We start from the raw sequence: 20,737 nt of genomic DNA, 5'->3' as shown, positions 1-20,737 counted from the left end.
GGAGTTTTTGGGCGTTTTAGAAGCGGTACAGCTATTAGTTAGGTGATGCTGACCCCGGTTGATTTCTGTCTTACCTGGGGGGCAGATTACCGCCATTGGAATTCCCTAGCACTCCCGCAAAGCCCATGGTCCATTTTCCTCTTCCAACGGGTTACCATGAGTTTGAGCTGACCCAAGACGTGAAGCTCAATAAGAAGATTGAAAAATGTCTCCCAAACGCCCCAAGTTGCTCTCTGTACAGAGTAGTAAACGTTAAATGAAGCTAGGACCATTTCTGTTTACAAACATTCTCGAAATCGCCTTGATCAACAGGCACCGAGAAACTCTTTTTCTGTCTCACTGCCAAAACCTTGGCGCGAATTATTCGCATATTGAGATGATAAGCATCTTTGATCAAAACTAAACCACAAGGATCTAGGTTCTGCTATGAGCTCAAGAAATTTATTCTCTAGATATCGCTGTCCATAAAAATAAGAGAAAACGAGATCTGGGCTGCTGTCAGATAATTCTATGATGACTTAAAGAATTATGCTCCGTGCGAGTACATTCATGATTCAGTTCAAAATTAGATTATCTAATTTATTTGTAAACTCTTATTTCAGAAGCATCATATATCCTGCAAGGCTCGAGTGAAAACAAGGCAGGTGCCCAATACATTTTGCACACAGGGTCCACCAGGCATGGCTTTTTCGTCCAGTATTCAGCCCAGATCTCTCGGGGACAATTGTTTGCATGAGGTTTTGTTTGAGCTTATGGCCTTTCGAGCTTTGATGCCAATAGAGTCTAGCAAAGGCTTAAATGTAATGATACAGGCACATATAAGATATGTAGCTGTTTCGGCCTCACTCCAAAGGCCAGTGGTTGCAGAGGTCCATGTGAAATCATTGCTTTTGTCCACGAGAAAAAAGTATAGCCGAAGGATCGATATAATGAGGCCCCTATAAACACAGATCAGTCATGATCGGATGACTCAAACAGAGAATTAACACGCGGGTCTTACAAACTACCAAGAACAAAGGTAAAGGTTAACTGTATCTTGGTTTCAATCGATGTATGAAGTGACCATATTACTGGCATTGGCATAAAAAGCATGACAACGTCTGTGATGATATTTGGAATACTACCATATGCATATGCGGCAGCTAGGTCCACACATCTTGAACCGGGGATGAAAGCACGCCAGAACGCAGCAAAAGGTTGGCATGCCAGAAACAAGGCTATGATCTCGACTACTATTGTAGTGACTAGAATGCCTATTAGCATAGAGCTTAACTTCCGTAGGGTGGTGAGGGCGAAAATCCGGCGGTAAAGAAATAGTATGGATATCTTGGGTAAATTGGCGCTAGTCACATAGAGAAATCCGTCCGCTATGCGATATTTGCCTTCTAGGGTAACGAGATCTGGCTTTGTTGTCTGTAAATAGGCTGTGTGATAGCCTAAACCACTGTTCTTTATAGCACCTAGGATTTTTTCCATCGTTATGTTACTATCTTACTTAAGACATGTATCGTTTCAATCATACCGAGCATCACTCCTGCACATCCAAGTTGGGATACCAATGCCAGAATAACTGTTATATCATCCCAGCCAAATGACATATAACTTTTATAACGTATAATAAGTCGTATGATCACGCAGATGATTCGCACTGGTACCAAAATGATCGTTAAGACTAGGAGCGGATAGCCTAAGTATTCAACCATATTTTGGGCGTTAGATGAGATTCATGTCCGAGGCCGTTATTTTGATACAATGAGCTGAAGATAAACTCGAACGGGTCCCTCATCTACTCTAATTTTAGGAAAAGGTCACTCGGGGGACTATATAGGACTTACGAATTACTACTGTGTGACTTTTTGGCACTACATCTCACTAGTTGGTAGGACAAAGATGACTGTCATACAGTAGTGTGCATAATTTATTCACCCGGAATATCTGAAATTTCGAAGCCAAGTACGTTTGCGATGCGCATTTTCTATTCAGAGCCAGATATAGGTAATTAAACTTCTGGTAGGTGTCTCAATACCACGTCGCTCAGCAGCTGACATTTACCACTCCGATAAAAGCATAGACACCACGTGACCTAGGATCCAACTCAGCAAGCTTCGTATCCTTCGTTTCGTTGGCAGCTGAGAGTTTATAGTCCTAGAGGCACTTTTGGAGACTTGCAATTGCGCACTATAGCCCCGAAACGAGACAGGCAAAAAAAGTGACGCATGCCAGGTGATGGGCTTTGAAGCCGTGGTTGATTTATTTTGATAACACACCGACAAGTTACACACATATGCTAAGATAATCCAATTAAGTGCATGCTAGGTCAGGTACTAGTAGCACAGCGTGCTGTAAGGTGCCCAGGTGCCAAGGTGCCAAGGTGTGAATGGGTCGGTATGGACGCAGAGATATATCCAGGCAGCCGCAGTATCTGTCAAGAAATAGGAATACCGTATTCTCGGACAAAGGTAAAGCAGACAAACCGCTCTACATTGTATCACAACTTTATATCCAGATCTGTCAGTATCTTGTTGGACCAGACCATTTTTTTCTACAGATCTATTGGTCGCAAGGTTCCCAAGCGAAGAATTATAACTGGCAGCTTATAAGACAGCTTGTCCTCAACTGTCGTCAGGAGAGTATTCGTGTGGTTATTGATACGGTAGATGTAAAACTAGTCTAGTCGTAGGTGAGGTATGCTTAACTACTTACTTAGATCCGCCTTGGAAGTTTTATTCCTACTCGAGGAATTTGTATAGTTGCTGAACTAGATTCTATCACTAAGACTGAACTTGTTATAGGCTAACAGAAGTTGATATAGCTCGATGATTATATCATAGATTTACTCCTTTACCCCGACCTATTTGTAGACTTTGAGATCTTACTCACTGCTGAGGGGCTTGTGGGCAAGCTAACAACCTAGTCCTTCCAACTTGGGAGAAGACAAAAATAACTGTATTACTCACTCTGACTCTAACTCGAGATAATGATAGGCAGCCCTATAGATCCTAGGCAGCTACTCTGGACAGTCCTTCCAAGGTTCTAACTATATTGGGCAGTGTTTTGCCAGTAGTTGAAGGAGAGGGTATCTCGACTCTCAGCTAGTGGGAGAGAAGGTCATGGTAGTGCTGGAGGAGCTCGGTGAATAAGGTCTGTCGGTTGCGCTCTTCTACTTCTCGCGCTCCTTTGCCTACTTCCGCCTCTCCTCTTGCTGCTGCCGCTGAGCTTTTTCCTGCTCGTACCTTTCCTTCAATTGTTCTAAATGCGCTTTGTAATATGGAGAACTGCTTTTGGCCATTAGGAAGGGAAAAGTATTCGTATTGACACAGTCGTGGCAATTGCTCAGGTCCGGCGGCTCTTATCAGTTGTCTTGATCCCGGAGGCAATATTATCCGACCACCCCAGAAAGGCACGGATACGAGACTAAGCCGAGCTAAATCAGTTATCGACCAGCGTGATTCGGGAAGCACATAGTAAAAATGCTTGTTTATTGATGCCATCCTCTGTTCAGACCATTTTGACTAACGGATATATTTTTAAATGCTTGGTCGTGTAATATGGGGGACCTGTGAATTGCCTGTTCGAGTTAGCTTTGCCTTTCTAGGTTTAGCGCCCCAATACGTCGTCACGTAACCTCCCTTCAATGTTCCCCGACTTACAGACCCAACCTCAACAATCTCATGACCATGGCGTGCAGCCAGTTTTAATGGGGTCATGCCGCGTTCATCGGAAGATTCAATTTTTGCACCGTTTTCCAGAAGCAGTTTGACCATAGTCTCATCGCCAAACACTGCAGCCAAACGTAATGGGGTTGACCGTCTCTCCCTGACGTTTCAATATTGGCGCTGCTATTCAGGAGCAGTCTGGCCACAGTCGCGTGGCCATAGTGAGCAGCCGAATGCAATTAAGTCCTGCCCGATACATCTAAAAATTCAAAGAAAGGAGGCGAAAAAAGGATATTCAGACTGGATTCCCTGAAGCTCGACCTTGGACTGAAGACGATTCTCCTCAAATGCATCATATGAAAGATATGCCAGGCAGCTATCAGTGATTACTTCATGAAATTTTGGGAAACAGGCTTCCCATATGTTCTCAAAGTGTTTCTGCGTGGTGTAGTGGACAAGTCTCACGGTACCCGTTAGCTCATCGACGAATACCAAGCCACCACAGTATGAGCTTAGCTGCTTAATGTCTGTGATATTCAACTAATCGAACTCGTGAGAACTGATCTCAATCGCAAGCGCATGTTCAAGCTGAGCCACAGTGAGAGGACCTTTTGCGTTCGCGATCCATCCTATAGTTCTCTTCGCAAGCTCTACGACATCTGCACTTTGATGCTCAATCATCTTGACGGTTTCGCGATAAGCATGCTCGTAAACGTTGTACTGAGAACCAGAGTTAAATTTAGTTATCATATTTCGAACCCTCTTCTCGTTTCCCTGATCGAGGAGTAAATTGAAGTAGAGTCGAACGAGAAGAAACCTTGGCTATGTTAGTAGTGCATTTTTGTCCAGCTCTAGATATGCTTACATTCCACGAACAGCTTCCGTGATACCATCTTTGATGCACTGCTTCAGGTTCGGCCTTTGCTGCACAAAATCTGGAAGTTCAACTATACGTGAGTCCAAGTAAGATTGGATGTCTTCGCGCCTGGGTTTAATCTCAACAGAAACGTAAGTCTGAAGGTAAGCTGCAATTTCAGTTTTGGGTCGAGAAATTGCCAGTGTACTAATACCTGTTTGGACACTGAGACTGACAAGCTGGTGAAGGAATGGTTGACGAACACTGACGAGGCCGTCGGAAACTGAGCGTTCATCAAGTGCATCAATAATGAAGAAAACTCTTGTGCTTGTATCAATAATAGATTTCAACTCGCAGGTGATTGAACTTTCGGAGGGACGAGTCTTCTTTTTTACGTGACTCGTATACATTGACTTAACACCATCGGGGATCAAGGCGTCGAAGCCCGACAGCTAGTCATTGGCGTCAGCAGTTATGGCAGAAGTTTCCGGATGAAGGACGCGTCCTGCTCCGGTCCCTTCTGCACCTTTACTGGAGATAGAAATCACTCCATGGCCTATGCCGCTCCTTGCACGTCAACTGCTGGATACATCTCCAACGCTGAGATCAACGACATAATCAAGAACCACGGGAGCTATTCCATCGTCAAGTCGTCCATTGACAAGGCTTCTGACTCCATGCTTAGTTGTTTCGTGAAATGCTACTACATTGCTTGATCTTCTTCCTCTCGTACCTGAGCGTAACACGAAAAAGGCGATGTATTGTTCAGAATTGAGTTCAATAAAGACAAGGGATTGACGATGGCTGAATAATCTAAAGCTTCCCAGCTGCGGCGTAGCGCTCATTTGGTTGACACTTTGAAAACCACCCCATATATTTGTCCTCGATGTAAGGTGCTATACCAGTACCTGGATACACCGCCTCGCGCCCGTGGGCAAACCGCGCTAGCGCCTGTTCTGCATGCGCTTCAACGTCATATCCATATACATCCAGCACCGTCTGAGGGTCGTCGTAGAGATTGCTGCTGCGAACCAAATATTTCCCTTCAAGCGACGGTGCCATTGCCGCATCGCGAGCCTGTTGCTTAGGGCCATCCGGTAAGTGCCAGATGGCACCATTCAGAAAAGAGACCTGTTGTTTCATGAAGGCTTTTGGCATCCGCTCGAGCTCGTATATATTGATGGCTTCGTGAAGACTCAGCTTTCCACGAGTAACTGCCCCGACGCACTTTGCGAGGAAAGCTCCGTCTTCCATGGATGTAGCAGCCCCTTGCGCCATATGGTTTACCATTGAGTGCGCTGCATCCCCCATCAAAACCACATTCTTGTGTGGGGAGGACCATGATTGCAAGGGCCCGGTCACCAATAGCGGCCAGCGTGACTGCCAGTATACAGAACGTCAGCAGCAATCCAGAGTTTCTCGAAAGGGAGTAAAGCTAACAGTCTCGGTGATCATATCGACAATGCGTTTAATCCGAGGATCGAAGTCTTTGTATACATCCCGCATTTCCTCGACAGGAACATCCGGTTGGGTACTATAGACCTTCTCCGGACGATGATGCGAGAGCACCAGGTTGAATGTTTCGCCCCCACTGATGGGATAAGTGATAATATAGGCATTATGTCCCATCCAGACCTCCATCGTCAACTTTTGAATGAGCTCCTTTGCAATTGGGTCCTGCCGGATACGGTCATACGGTATAATCGCCCGGTAAGCACAGTTGGTAGTTTTGGCGTCCGGCTTTATGTTCGGAAACAGCGTACTTCGGACAATGCTGTTTATGCCATCAGCACCCACGCAGAGGTCGAAATGATATTTATCCCCTTTTTGTGTTTCGACCGTGACTTCACCCTTCTCCTGATAGTCAAGTGAGATGACGCGACTGTTAATATGAATCGCTGCTCCCAGACGCTTGGCCACGGCCGCGAGACCTTGGTGGAGATGAGCACGATGAACAAGCCACCACGGTCTGCCCAATGCTCTTTCGACAATTGGTATTTCGGTATGTCCGACAAGAGTGCCATCTTTGCGGCGCATATTCAGTTCTTCTATTTGAACCAAGTTGTCTCCTATCACATCCGCAACGCCCCATTTCTGCAGCAGAAACGATACATTCGGCGTCATCTGGATCCCGGCCCCGATCTTTTTTCTATGAGCTCCTGCATGCGGCATTATTTGCTGACTGCTAAGGTTAACTTACTTCGAGCAATTCATCCGCTGCTTCCAGGACAGTGACATCCACCCTGCACGTCGAAAGGCAATGGCAGCTGCCAGCCCTCCTATTCCTGCGCCGATGATTCCAACATGAACACGCTGATTCGCCTGTAGGTATAAGTACAAAGTCAAGCATTCGAGAAGCAGCCTTCTCACCATGTTCCACGTTCCGGGTTTATAGAGCTATTTGTGGTAGAGAATAAAATAGCTTAGGATTGCACTTGATGAAACAAGTCATGGGGATACCGAAGGATATATATACACTTGCAACTTCTCTATTTTCGCAATCCCCGGGCTGCCCACTCGGGGAGTTAGGCATTCCGGCCCAGCCTTGGGGGTAGGATACCCCGGATTCCCCGCATCCGCTGACTGAGGCTGGACGGGACGTACGCCTGTGGGACTTCTAAACCCACGCGAGACGGAATTGGTGGCGCATGTGGGGTAAAGTTGAGGTGTTAAATAATATTCGAACGATAATGCCGACACACGGGGATTGTAAAATGACCATAGCATTGGCTAGATAGTTTACTGTCATTACCTGACCCGCTGGGCCGCCGGGCCGTCAGGGGTTCGGTGCCGCACTATTATCCAGCGGATCTAATTCTCACTATACTATCCTTCTCTGTGAAAGATCCACTACATCATCTATCAGCAGGTACGCTAAGATGTCTGCCTTAAGTTTATTTTTCTCACTCCTACGGCAATGCCGGATACTGAGACTATTGCTCCTTCCGCGGCGAATCCATCTCGAGAGACTCGAACAGCCGAACCACCCAGCTTGTACGTACATAGCCCCTTCTCTGTTTGCTCCACTACAGCTAACTCGTAGTCAATGCCTCACTATTCCGAGGACCCTACTGAGAAGCTGCAGCCCTAACCAATCATGAATTCGCCAAAGTCCACGGGGGGTACCAAGTCGGAGCTGTGAAGAGAAAAGAGCCCGGTTGAATATTCGGTAGGAAAGTCGAAAGCAAGCCTATTATCAAAATATGGCTCTTCTGAAACTGTGCATTGTGCAGGTGAGAGCCGTTAGCGGTTTTTTGAGACAATTGCTGAAGCGTGGGCAGGGCCAGCCTTGGAATGGCACGGATGGGACGGAAGGGCGGTTTGCATCTGTGCGGGATAACTAACTGAGAGGATCCAATATTGCAGATAGCTGCGAAAGGTATTCTTGACACCGCTCAACAACAGGGTTTCCCGGGTCAAGCTGACGCAGTGCTTCAGCCGCCGTGTCAATACAGGGCCGGGAATGGCTAACCATGATCCAGGCTGACGGGTTGCGGTCACGCTCCTTCGATGCCACGATGAGGGAGCCGAAAATAACTAGTGCTGCATTGAAGGCTGTGTTACATCAGCTTCAGTTTCCTTGAAGTCAAATATAACAGAACTCCACCTACTGTAATAGAGTGAATAATTCCATGCACCCAAGAACTCACGTCGCCAGCCACTACCGGCAGACATATTGTGTACAATCGAGATAATCGACGTAGCAGATTCAACACAGCTAATGACGCTGCTCAGCCCCATTTGCTGAAGCAACCGCGTTTCAGACGTCGCCTGCGTGTCACCTTGTGTCTGAATTGGGTCGAGGAGGCTCTCTAAGCAGCGGCGATGCACCAGGATTCGAAGGTTATTATAGCGCACGGAGAGGACAACCTCGAATCGATGGCGGATTATCGAGCCAGTGTCCATCTTCTCAACGTCACCCAGACTTAAGGGGCTGTCGCATACTTTCAGGCCCAGGGAGGGCAACTGCTGAAGTCGCCATTCATCGAGCTGGCGCTGCCCTTCGAGGATCCCGGACATGGCGTCTATAGGGCTCGTGGAAACTTCGAACCCTAAATTGGCCCCGTAGCACGATTCGAGCACGTTATAAAGTATAACGTATAGCTTTCTGTATATTATTAGCGAAAGATCACTGTCTTCCAATTTACATGGAAAATCAAGTCAGAGCTCACACTGCAGCCGTAAAAAAAAGAGCCGTCCAACATTCGATAAGTATTAGACTCAGCGGGCGAGCTCAACATTTGCAAGTCCTGGGAGGGCATTTCCAGCTTCACGTAAGATTCAGGTATGGTACACGGGCGACCGAAAGTCATGCTTAAAGTACTAGAATGACCGAATCAACGCAATGCGCAAGACCTCATAAAGAGCTGTCCTCACCGGTCAAGAAGGACACATCCAAACCAGGTGCGTTTACGAGTCTCAAATTCCGCTGGAGGAAATCCTCGATTTGCATCTGGAGAGTGTAGACCTAATTGATACGCCGCAGATATTGCCAACCCATGTGCTGTCCAAGCTTGCACTGACTTTTGGGTACCTTGTAGGTACTGACCTAGGATTAGGAGATATTGCACTGCATCGGAATTAGCTCGTTGACATACTGCAAAGAACAAGGTCAGCTCCCGCATCGACACTCACCCATCTCTAAGCTGGCATTTCGTTTGGAATCTCGATCACAGAGGCCATTTGCTCTTTGATAATACACATCGGATTCCTGTATTCGTTTCTCTGCAGGCATGTCACCTTTGGTTGACAGACTTGCTGCGATAGCAAGGACGATGTTGAGCAGACCGAGCCAGGTTCTACGAACCTTGCGAAATCTTTCCTTCTTCATCTGAAAGTATGTCTCGCAGAATGATTTTTCATGGATAAAAGGCAGAAGCTGTCCGGTCTTATGGAAATACTGCTGAATAAGACTCCACGTACGTTCCTCGCTTGGTAGAGCGTAGATGTTGACTGCCGCACTCAAATTAATGTTTTCAACACTCACCGGGCGGCCCGTAGATGGGGATTTGGCACCGTTGACCGTCCCGCAGGTCCTCTGCGACGAAGACGGGACCAGGGCCGGCTCCCTATGCGGACTTGTCTTTGCTATCGCTCGGGATATATACCGCAGAAATGCGATATTAGAAGAAGGCCCTTGCACAATTAGCGCCCAGGGGTGCCACCAACAATCCCATATAGGTAGACAATTAGCATACCGAAGAAACCGCAATTCTCTTCGTCTGTAAACTGAAGCGCTCCCATTCCGTCTACCGAGCTCTCAGATACATCAATTTCTCCCAGAGGCTCTGTTGTATTATCGCCCCTGGGATCTGGTGCTGCTGCCGAGGCAGTTGAAGAGTCCTGTACATCTTTCAATGGGTCTTCTGACCCCCTACTCGGGCCTTCACTCGATTCTTTGCCGTCTATGGGCGCCGATGAACTATGGCCCTGGAGCTGCCGTATTGACGCTTCCATCCTCTCTAGTCGCTGCTCCAGTTGCTGGATATAGCTTGGACATTTGTTAACATCCGTCGCCTACAGATCGCTCGCAAAAGACCTGTCGATTGCAGTGGAGGGGAATTGAATGGTCTTCACCTTTTTCTCAAGGTCAAATTATTCGGACCAGCACCCTCCGAATACAAACATTCGATTTCCAGTTCGCGGCATAGGGCACATGGCCGATCACCTGAACACTAGAAGAGATTCCGGTCAGCCCGGCTGGCTTTCAGGCACCATTCGAATCGAGGCGGACTGCGTCCTCACCCGGGATTTCCTGTGCCGACAAGATTGGCAGGCCAATGTGGCCCTGCGCCGTTTATTCGACTGCAGCGCGGACGGAGACATGGTTTGGAATGGGCGCTCGTGGTATTAGGATACATGCATCCCCTGCAGTCATCGAAGGGCAATCGCCAGGCATTCTCTCTCAGATCCAACCGAGGGTAATGCGTGGTAAGGAAGCTCTCCCCCGAGACTCCAATTCTCCCCGCTCGCATTTCCCGCTGTCTTTTCCGGGAATGATTGGCAGTTTCACAGAAACCCCGCCCTTTTCGGCGAAGGAAAGAGATGATCGCATCCGACTGCGCTCTGTTAAGCTACTTCCCCACACCAGCCTAACTCCCCGGTCGCCACCAAATCCCGGTTCGACTGGTTCGACCGGTTCGATATCTTAACCATTCCATTCGTCCGGATGACGTTTCCGCTTGACAAGACTATTAGAAGCCTGCTCGCGGGCGAGTATATAGAGAGCCCAGTTGGACTTTGCAAACTGAAAATTCGTTAGACTCTCCACTGCAGATACTAAGCAGAAGTCAACGCCTTCTCCTTTATCATATTTATCATACGGACCACGCAAGGCTCAACTGACAGGCATAATGTCTCGTACGCAAATTGTACGAGTCCCTCACTTGGGGGGTATCGATGCTTCCTATCATATGCCCTACCCGTATGACGCAAAGAAGCCCACGCTTGTTCTCGTCAACTCCTTCACCACCTCCGCGGATCTCTACCGGAAACAATATGATGACAAAGAGTTGACGAACTCCATGAATCTACTGGCCATAGAACTGCTTGGCCATGGCCAAACACGAACCAAGCGTGAGAATTGGACCTATTGGGATACCGCGGAGATGAATCTGCAGGTCTTGGATGCCCTCGGCATTGAAAAGGCCTTTGTGCTCGGTACGAGCCAAGGTGGTTGGATCACTGTTCGAATGGCGCTTATGCGACCGGAGAAGGTACGTGAATAATCCCAGATAGGCACACGAGTATGACATGGCCCCATCTCAAACGTCCAGTAGATCCAAGGAATCATCCCGCTTGGAACCTCGCTGGATTACGAATCTGAGCGCACACGCCAGCTTAATTGCTGGAATGGCGCCGGGCTCCTGCGCCCCAATATTACGAAGTGGACTACAAATGAGCCTTCTCAAGACTTTGAGCCGGACACCGAGTACTGTGACTTCCTTATTGACATTGGTTTCAATGAATGCGCCCCGGAGCTTCGCGAATTCTGGCGGAAGACGATCAAGGCCAACTATCGTGGCGATGACGGTCGTCGACGTATCCGGATGGCGGCCATTAACCTTGCTGAACGAGATGGACTGCATTCCCGCCTGTCCGATGTTCGGTGTCCTGTGCTGTGGCTACACGTAAGTTTCTACCTGTCGGACAGCTTCATGTCCACTTGCCAAGAGAAGGCTTTGGCTAAATCCATCTTGCGATGTATAGGGTACCAAAGACGTGGTGTACTCGATTGCAAACGCTCAAGAGGAGATCAAGATGTTCGTGAACTCTCCGGATGCACAATTAGTGACGGTGGAAGGTGGGGCTCATTTCTTGAGTGGCTCTCATCCGAACGAAGTAGACAAGGCCCTGATTGAATTTGTGACGAAGTACAACTGATATCTTGAGATTGATTGTTGAGAGGTGGTAATTAACCACGGAGACTGTCGGCTATTAGCACAGTTATGGCTTAAAGGATGCTAAGTTATTTCTGAGAAGTTCCGGCCGTGATCGTGGATTAGCCTCGTGGGAGGAAGTATATAAGTTTGAAAATGAATTTCTTGACTTCGAAAGTGGCTGGTGGCCCCTGCATTGTTATACTGGTATACAAGGGAGACACGCTGCGTGCTGGGTCCTTACGGCCCAGTCATTCGGTCACTCGCTCGAGCATCCAAATAAAGATCTATCCAGCTTACTTTAGTTCGCCTGGCATGATACTGTCATAGCGGTGGCCGGCTCAAGCCAAGTGACGGTGGCAGCGCTGCACTTGTTTGATAGCAACGAGGATATGAGGCGATTTCTCGATGGACTGATTTGTGTTTTGTTCTCTGTCTATGAAGTGCGTGGGTGTGGGTGCCTTGGCTCTCAGCTTGCGCTGATCAATCTATGCCGTACATCGGTCAAGGGGCTGCTGGACGACCAGAGTTACGGGTGGAAAGGCAGCCGTTTCTAGCGTCAAAAGTGGTTATTTTCGGCGTCCCTTCACAGGTCTTTATATTCTATATGTGATAATTATACTAGTCCTTACCCGCACTCAGCTAATTGGCCGATCCTAGGGGAGATGTCTCCATCCCTTGCCGGCACGTTATCAAAATTAATCATTCAAGTTTCGTACAATCACTCAACTACACTTGCTTTTCGTGCTCGTTTCGTTTCAGGGCCACAGCGTGCGACAGCGCGCGTCCACCAGTATTCAGAAACTCTTTCTGACCCTGTTGCCAAGCCCTTAGCGCATATCATTCATTGGGCAACATCAATGGTATGGTACGGTATCTCTCTGCCCACAAAAATACAACTAGCGACATCATTGAACGCGCAGCTCAGTCGGAAGATTATGAAAAGTGCTTAACTTAGTTGATCTATCATGGTACTTCTTATCGAGAGGTCTGAAGTAGAACTGACTCTGTCGCGAACAACGAACGCAACTCCCCAAAAAAGCTAGGCTGAATTTTTTATTTTTTCTAAAAAAAATGGGATATCTTTGGACTCCAATGAGTTTGGCCTATATAGACCAAGGCCTGATAAGGTTCGGCTTTGGCATAAGGTATTCCTCCTCCATAGTGACTCTCAAATAGCTCGGTGAGCCTTCTAAATAGTAAATCTAACTAGTCTATCAAGGTAGTATACTTGCCATAGGACACGTGTCAGGGCGCACTTCCATGATAGAATTTTCTTTATAAAAGCTATCAGTGATATTCACTCTTATTTATTTCTCTATATCCCGGAGAGCTCACGTAGTTGACGCAGATTTTGACTTGGGCAGTTCATGTTCAAAACATATTTTATTTAGAGATAACTAGGAGGTGCCTTACGGCCAAGCCACCTACTAACCCAGCGCCCGGCAAATACAACTATCTGGAATATCCCAGCATAAATTACTCCGTGATATACACAGGGTTCAAGTTTCAACCCTGGTTATATCAAGCGTAATATACCCCGAACCTGAAGCCTAATCTCACCAACAATACAAAATACTACTAGTTCATTACAGTGAAAGCTGAAAAAATCTCCATTCACCATCTATAACTAACGCCAAACCATGCCCCAGCCCAACCTACCCCGCCGTAATAGCCAACACCCTCTTCCTCCTCCCCACCGCCAAGGGCACATCAACACCAACGTCTAAATCCATAAAACCACTGGCATCCACCCCCTCTCCCCAACCATAACTCCCCTCAAATCCCCCCTCAACCTAAGAACATCCCTAACCAAATCCCCCTCAATAACCCCCCTCGAAACCCCATCACACCTAGCCGTAACAGCAAGATCAAACTCATCCAACCCCCCTAACCTTCAGCAAAGGCCTAACCCACCCCTCAGCCACATCAAGCCTAAGCCTCTGACCACCACCAACCAAAACCGCCCCCCCCACCAACCATCGTCCCCGAAAACCGGCCCAAATCAATACTCAACTTCAAACACCTCAACCCAGAAAGTTCCCTAGCAATACAATCCCAAAACCGCACCCAGAGCTCATCACTATGCGTATGCGCGTATATCGACCCCTTATGCTCCTGCCCACTCAGCGGTGTCCAGACAGGCATCCACTGCACTGTCAGAGACGTAATAGCCCGTCTAGCGCGGGGGGACAGGGACCCCACAAAGGAGAGAAAGGTGAACAAGTCGTCCACGTCAATTGTATTGTTTTTGTACACCGTGGTTTGGGTTTCGGCGTAGATGGCTTTACAGGTGCGTAAGAGTGCGACGGGGGCTGTGGAGAGTGTGGATGGTAGGTCGGCGTGTGTGTGTGGGTATAAGAGTCTGTCTGTGTGGCCTGGGATGCGGCCGTCGTAGATGCGCCAGCGGGCGGGTGTTTTGGGGCAGCAGTGGCGGTGGTGGGTTAGGGCTTTGCTGTTGTTGTTGCTGCTGCTGCTGCTGGAGGTGGAGGTGCATCGCACGTGCTTTATTTTGTCTTTTATTTGGACGAGGTGAAGGGTTGAGGAGCCGAAGACGTAGGACCATATCATGGTGCGGATTTCGGGGGGGCAGTTGTGTTAGGAGGGGGGGCTTGTTGCGGGGTGCATTTTGTCCAGTCTATTCCGAGTCCGTCTTCGTGGGTAGATATACTGCCACTGGCAGGTGTAGAATGGGATGGTAGATTACTACCAGCGGGCGAGCAGATTGCTCGGTCGTGAATCAATTCGCAGACTTGGTCTTGCCATTTTCGGCCCGTTGTGTAGTAGTGCCAGATGGAGTAGGGGTCGCGGACCAGCCAGGCGTCGAAGTGGCGCATTGTGGGCTGGGCTAGTTGGGTCTTCACAACCTTCCTTGACTTCAAGTTGACTCCAGGGCTGGTATATTGTGGGAGATGAAATGTCGGGACTTCCTTTGGAGATCTGCACAGTCTGGGGAAAAGTGGGCTCCTGCTCCACTATATACTCCACGCTTTCCTCCTCAATCCATCGTCAGCCCCCATGACGCTAAACGGTAGAGATTTCCCTCATAGCCTCTCCACAGAGGCAATTGGCCGCTGCAGCTGTGAGTGGTTGAGGATAATGCAGCCACGGGCAATCCCGGCGTGTAACCTTGTGACGTCACGTGGAGCAGTGTGCTCCGTGAAGCATGAGGAACATATACAGAGTACCTAGGAGTAGAGTAGTCAGGAGATTGTAGTGATTAGTATGCCTAGGTGGTAATGGTCTTATTTATGCCTTGATTGGCCAAGTCTAGTATACACTGCCCAGGTGGGTGGTGGACTGTATCTACAGCTGGTATAAACACAAGTCTAGACCGTCTAGATTACATTTGATATACCAGGCCTAGCAGATATGTACAAGAACTAACAGTAACAAAACTACTTCCATCTACTGCGCACTACTCTGCACACTCTCCTCCCCCCCTCACAACCTCACCCTCTCTCTCCCCTCCCTCCTGCACCTTAACATCATCACCCCCTTTCCTCGGCCCCTCCTGCATAACAGCCACATAAACCGCACAGGCCAAAATAAGCCCAGACCCCACCCAAGCCACCCCATCCAACGTTGTCCCCCAAACAACCTTATCATAAAACAGCGCAAAAAGCATCTGCGTATAAACCATACTCGTCGCCTTAGACCCCTGCCTCCCACCGCGTCCCCTTCCCCTTCCACCCACACTCTTCGGCGGCACATAAGACAACCCCGCCGTAAGCAAAAACTGCAACAAAAACCCGCAAACCCCCAATCCAACCATAAACCCCCACTCCGTCCTCGTCCCGGGTACCCGGAACTCAACACTGGGCAGAAGCAGCATCGCCAGAAGCGAGATTATCGTCGTCACACTGGAGAAATACGTCACAGAGACAAGCGGGTGCGCACGACGGCCGATCATTCGAATGGACGTGTACGCGCCGGCTGCGCCCAAAACGCCGATACTAGCCACAACCGTCGCGAGAACGTGGTGGTAAGCGTCTGCGTCGTCGGGACTTTCGCTTTCCGAGCCGGAGTCGGAGCTAGGCTTGGACTGGGAGCGGAACGGACGGGCGATCAGCACGACGCCGACAAGACTGATGATCGCTGCAATTTGCTGCCGGCGCGAGAACGTCTCGCCCGGGATGAAGAACGAACAGGCGTAGCAGGTCATTATGGGGGCTAGGAAGGTGATGACGGTTGCTTCGGACAGGGGCAGGTATTGGACGGAGTAGTAGAGAGCGTAAACGCCTGTGAAGCCGCAGACGGCGCGGAAGAGGAGGAGTGGGAGGACGGGTCTTGTGCCGAGTGGGTGGGGCGTTTTGGCAATGAACATGTAGATGTAGCTTGCGAGGGCTGTAATGGACATTCTGGCAAAGAGGATCTAGAAAAAAAAAGCGTGGTGTTAGCTGGCATTCGCATTGACTGGGCTGGGTTGGCTTGGGCGGGGTGTACCTGGAAAGGATGCATTGAACTGTGAATTTCCAGAACCTGGGTCATGACGTTCATGCTTGCGCCGAACATTTGCGCTAAGAGGACGAGAACCATGCCTTTATTTTGGAGCCAGAAGATTCGGGCTTTGGCGGCTGTTTTGGTGCGTGGGCGGGATGAGGCTATTGCGGCGTCGGTTTCGTCGTCTTCGTCTATGGGGCGCGGCTCGTACTCGGCCAGTGATTCGAGGTCGGGATCATCGTGGTAGGGCTGGGGAAGAGGGGCATCTGGGTGGTTTTGGTAATCCCTGTCATGGCCCTCGCGTGCTTGTGCTTGTGCTTGTGTTTGGGTTTGGGTTTGTTGCTGGGGTTGGGTGGGTGCTGGTTGGTGGGATGGTTCCGACATTTTTCAATCTGTGATATTGGCCAGCTCAAATTTGCTGCCGATGGGGTCTATTATATATGTCCAAGAGATATATCCATGAGAATATACAGGAAAGAAAATGAGTGAGAGAAAGGAAAGGTGAGGAAGAGTGAGATATGGACGGAGAGAAAAACGGAAAGATGCGCGATGTCGGCGGGTGACATTGACCGCTCACACTACAAACCAAGTAACTAACTTACCAGTCAGTAAATTAGAACTAGTTAGTTATTGACTAGGAATAAGCCCGATGGTTCACGGTCATTCGTATATTACTTGCATTTGCTTATATTATTAGATATGCCTCTAGTTATTACTGGTGGTGCTGTTGATACCTGATCTTAGACCTTCCATTTGCCTTGCTGAGAGCGCGTGACCAAGTCTAGTTGGTTATAACCACAAATGAGTGTAAATTTTGTATTATTTCAACAGATGCTAGATAAATGCAACTGACCCCGGATTTATATCCGAAGTAATCCAGATCTTGTTTAGGTACAGCCCTGCAGGCTGCAGGCTGCAACCTGCAGCTATAGTCCACCTGATCTCAGCAGATTCGCAAGGATCGACAGATGGCCCCGCATCCTCGGCACATCCCCAAATATCAGATGCACACTCACTATACACCCACACGTACCCCGAGTCCGAATCTACACACTAAACAAAAGTAAACGTATCACCACCCCTCTCACGCAACATATTCCCCACCCTCGCCGTTCCAACCACACGCTCCAACTTCAACGCATCCCACTTGGTGAACAAAACCCGCGCACCGCCCTCAGCAGCCTCAACCAGCGCCGCAGGATCCAGCCCCAAGAATCCCACAATCTCCCCATAAAACACCGGATTCTCAGGAACACCATACATAATCACCCTCCGCACACCGCGGATCTGGTTCCGCCGGAAATGATGCGCCCGCTCTGTATACAGTAACACCGAGTGTCGTCCCGTAACAAAGTGACTCCGCGCCCGCGAAGCCTCGCGAGGCTCAGTGTACTCGGATATAGCGCCGAAAGAAACATTCGTCGTCTGCGCCGAAGTAGCGAAGTGATTCCGCACCCGCACGAAATCCAAGTACGAGGGGACAAAGATGAGAGTCCCCGCGCCGGCCTTGCTGCGCGCAGCGATATTCTTCACCAGCGTTGAGAGGATGGTCGTGGTGAAGTGCTTGAAGCGGGCGTCTGGGTCTTTCAGGGGCGAGAGACTGTCGATTCGGGTGAAAGTTTGCTTTACGGAGACGGGGAGGGGGAGGTCGGTTATGGCGCCGGCGTAGGTGGGGGTTATTTTGATGCGGCCGGAGGTGTTTTGCATGTTGGTGGAGAAGAGGGAGTTGATTTCTGGCGTTATGAAGGATGATAGGACGATTGTTTGGCGGATGTGGCGGGCGTGGTTGTCTAGATACCAGTTGCGGACTCGGCTGAAGTCGCAGCCGTGGGCCTCTTTCGGTTGCTGGTTTAGATGCTGGAAGATGAAGGAGATATGGTCCCAGTTCTGCATGAGGAGGGCGTCGGCGTGGTCGACGATGACGACTTCGATGGAGGAGAGGAAGTCGTGGTCTCGCTTTTTGGCACTGCGAGGTGATGGTTAGTTTGGGGTTCTCTGGTGGTGGCCATGGTGGTTCACGGGTGGTGACTTACTCGGCTTGGTCCATGATCGTTCGTAGACCGAGTGGACTGGCCAGAATGACATCCGAATTGTAAAATTGCGCAAAGTACTTGACGGTCTTGCGGGTGAACTTCAGTCCTAAACGGAACATATCGTCGTCATTGCCGCCGAACAGTTCGCGGAAGTCCTCCGTCTTGTTCTCCCAAGAGGCATCATCGGGCGATGAGAAGCTATCCGTAAAGCGCTTCTTGTTCTCGTGCTGCTCCGCTTGGTAGATCCGGGCAATCGCATTGACGACGCGCACACAGGCCTGTCGAGTGGGCAGAATGTAGAGTACTTTGGGCCGGGTGAAACCCTGATCCCGACACTCGATATCAGTATCGGGGTCCTTGGCCAGACGGGCATTGTTCTTCAGCACTTGGTCGCGTGTCTTGATGAGATGGTTGACTGTGTGTACGGCTGCAAGCTCGCGCATGCTATCCGCATTGCTCGCTGTTCGTGCGCCAAAGAGCAGATCTTGGTAGTCGAAGACATATGGGGCAAGGTGTTGGGCGGAGCCAGTGATAGTCGGCAGCAGTTCGGCGACGCGAGGTTTGAGTTTATTTTTGAGCTGGAAAATTTAGACAGAGTTCAAAGAGAAATTTAGGATAGCGGGAAATGAGACAAACCTTTAGGTTAGCGGTGCTCTTGATGGCTGGTAGCAACGATGCGGCGTCTCCCATATCCGGGATTGACTGCACGAAGCGCAAGCCGTCTACTTCTTTCTTGGCCGAGACCCATTTGTTCGCCTGGATTTGCTCGATCTTCTTGGGAAGATCAGACCCATCGGGCAAGTTGAAGTGCTTCTCAAAAGGACCAGCAGCATCGTCGTCCTCATCCTCTTGAGGTTCTTCCTCGTCATCCGACGGGGCCTGATCTTGCAGCGCATCGGCCTCGGCCTCATCCTCGGACTCTTCCACCGCAACCGCCTTAGCATCACTGCTATCCCCGGCAACCTTTCTGCGCTTGCGAGCTGGTCCTTTGGTTTCGGCATCGGTTTGGAGTAGTTGTAACAACTCGTTATACGGGCGCTCGGTCTGCTCCTCCTCGTCGCTGCTGGAGGAGACATCGTCATCCATATTCACATCATCTTCGAGCTCCATAGCAGGCGCATCCTCACCGGAGGATTCGTCCGACCTAGAATTCATCAGCCGGGGCTCAAGCTGGCAGTAAATTATGTGATTGCGACTCACTGTGCATCGTGCAGTCGGGACGAGTCGAAATTTTGTCGCCGAAAGCCGCCACGGCCACCACGGCCACGACCGCGACCGCGGCCACGCGGGGCGCCTCTTCCACCTCTTCCGCCTCGGGAGAAGGCCATTGTGGATTGTGTTGAGGGGGTATGAGTGTTCACGGAGGATATGGGGAGCTGGGGAATTGTCGCCGAAAATTGTCAACTTTTGGCGGCAGAATTGTTTTCCTTATCTCCTCGTGATGGGATGTCTTGACCGCCTCCCCGCTATGGACATCCAGACAGTTGAACAGCAGCATTACCACACTATTTGCGATAGGATCAAATGAGCTATCTATATCAAATATCTAATCTCTAATTTTGAGTCTGTCACATTGCTTTTAGATGGCATTCATGCTTGAAAAGTCTATAATGGATAAATATGACAATTCCTCAAAATTGAGAATCATCGGCAACGATACTATTCTACATCGTAACTACTATCAACTCCTCAGTAATCAAGTAGCACTATCTCATTCCCACTTGATCTGGGTTATTGATATTTTCTAAAGCTATTTACAGTTCCCTACACCTATCTTGCGCCATATATTTCGGCAATTTATACTGTCTTGGCATGGCTATTCTGTCGCACAATCCCCATTCATCTCTTCACTGTCCATTTCCAACCTCCGAGTTCTTCACCTCCAAGTTTTTCTCCTTTTCCCTCAAGTTCATTTGATCCGTGATCCATTCCAGCCCACAACATCCCGTATTTTGCCCGAGATGAATATTTCACAAACACCGTGCCACTCGAAGGACTAGACCTCGGCCTTTTGCTTCAAGGTCGTCATCCGGCTTCCACCGAATTGCAGGCTCAAATCGAAAGTCATAGTCGAAGAGGAGTGCGACAAGATCAATTCAATATCTAGATATCGTTGGGGAAGTTTTCCCGTGTCTCCGCCAACGAATGCAAATTTACAGAACGATCTCAGAGAAGACACTAGCCTCGTCTCGGTCTTGGAAAGCCTTTTTGCACAACTTGACACTATTCTTCGGGATATCTCGACCTAAATCAATGGCTCGGGTGAGCAGGTATTACCTCAATGTAGCCCTGGAGAGGAACAGGAAGGGGCTGTGGCCTATCGCGCCTTCCTCATTCACTGGAGTCAATTACGATGATTCTTACTCGCAG

The 20,737-nt window shown here is 49.2% G+C and overlaps 7 protein-coding genes across 7 annotated transcripts; 2 read left to right on the top strand and 5 right to left on the bottom strand.

Annotated features, from left to right (window-relative positions):
* Nucleotides 1–4,196: 4,196 nt before the first annotated feature.
* On the bottom strand, nucleotides 4,197–6,684 carry N7533_011314 (uncharacterized protein; the record flags this gene model as incomplete). The annotated part of the gene is made up of 5 exons (XM_057107964.1): nucleotides 4,197–4,376; nucleotides 4,416–4,473; nucleotides 4,522–4,964; nucleotides 5,431–5,892; nucleotides 5,953–6,684. The coding sequence occupies 5 exons, from the start codon at nucleotides 6,682–6,684 to the stop codon at nucleotides 4,197–4,199; spliced, it is 1,875 nt and encodes a 624-aa protein (XP_056955342.1).
* A 1,168-nt stretch (nucleotides 6,685–7,852) lies between these two features.
* N7533_011313 (fungal specific transcription factor domain-containing protein) lies at nucleotides 7,853–9,969 on the bottom strand (the record flags this gene model as incomplete). Its single annotated transcript, XM_057107963.1, has 5 exons — nucleotides 7,853–8,067; nucleotides 8,124–8,620; nucleotides 8,890–9,082; nucleotides 9,148–9,648; nucleotides 9,711–9,969. 5 exons carry the CDS (start codon nucleotides 9,967–9,969, stop codon nucleotides 7,853–7,855), a joined length of 1,665 nt encoding a protein of 554 aa, XP_056955341.1.
* Nucleotides 9,970–10,168: 199 nt separating this feature from the next.
* On the top strand, nucleotides 10,169–10,366 carry N7533_011312 (uncharacterized protein; the record flags this gene model as incomplete). Its single annotated transcript, XM_057107962.1, has 1 exon — nucleotides 10,169–10,366. One exon carries the CDS (start codon nucleotides 10,169–10,171, stop codon nucleotides 10,364–10,366), a length of 198 nt encoding a protein of 65 aa, XP_056955340.1.
* A 499-nt stretch (nucleotides 10,367–10,865) lies between these two features.
* Nucleotides 10,866–11,895, top strand: N7533_011311 (alpha/beta fold hydrolase; the record flags this gene model as incomplete). Its single annotated transcript, XM_057107961.1, has 3 exons — nucleotides 10,866–11,228; nucleotides 11,292–11,642; nucleotides 11,722–11,895. 3 exons carry the CDS (start codon nucleotides 10,866–10,868, stop codon nucleotides 11,893–11,895), a joined length of 888 nt encoding a protein of 295 aa, XP_056955339.1.
* A 1,931-nt stretch (nucleotides 11,896–13,826) lies between these two features.
* N7533_011310 (uncharacterized protein) lies at nucleotides 13,827–14,462 on the bottom strand (the record flags this gene model as incomplete). Its single annotated transcript, XM_057107960.1, has 1 exon — nucleotides 13,827–14,462. The coding sequence occupies one exon, from the start codon at nucleotides 14,460–14,462 to the stop codon at nucleotides 13,827–13,829; it is 636 nt and encodes a 211-aa protein (XP_056955338.1).
* Nucleotides 14,463–15,309: 847 nt separating this feature from the next.
* On the bottom strand, nucleotides 15,310–16,718 carry N7533_011309 (DMT family transporter; the record flags this gene model as incomplete). The annotated part of the gene is made up of 2 exons (XM_057107959.1): nucleotides 15,310–16,266; nucleotides 16,338–16,718. The coding sequence occupies 2 exons, from the start codon at nucleotides 16,716–16,718 to the stop codon at nucleotides 15,310–15,312; spliced, it is 1,338 nt and encodes a 445-aa protein (XP_056955337.1).
* Nucleotides 16,719–17,387: 669 nt separating this feature from the next.
* N7533_011308 (UTP25 family protein) lies at nucleotides 17,388–19,695 on the bottom strand (the record flags this gene model as incomplete). The annotated part of the gene is made up of 4 exons (XM_057107958.1): nucleotides 17,388–18,300; nucleotides 18,368–18,945; nucleotides 19,004–19,511; nucleotides 19,568–19,695. 4 exons carry the CDS (start codon nucleotides 19,693–19,695, stop codon nucleotides 17,388–17,390), a joined length of 2,127 nt encoding a protein of 708 aa, XP_056955336.1.
* Nucleotides 19,696–20,737: the final 1,042 nt, after the last annotated feature.

Source organism: Penicillium manginii (assembly GCF_028828005.1).
Source record: "Penicillium manginii strain IBT 31320 chromosome Unknown utg000008l:1.0-3226943.0:1.0-3228205.0, whole genome shotgun sequence".
NCBI classification, from domain to species: domain Eukaryota; kingdom Fungi; phylum Ascomycota; class Eurotiomycetes; order Eurotiales; family Aspergillaceae; genus Penicillium; species Penicillium manginii.
This window is presented reverse-complemented; position numbering and strand designations above follow the sequence as displayed.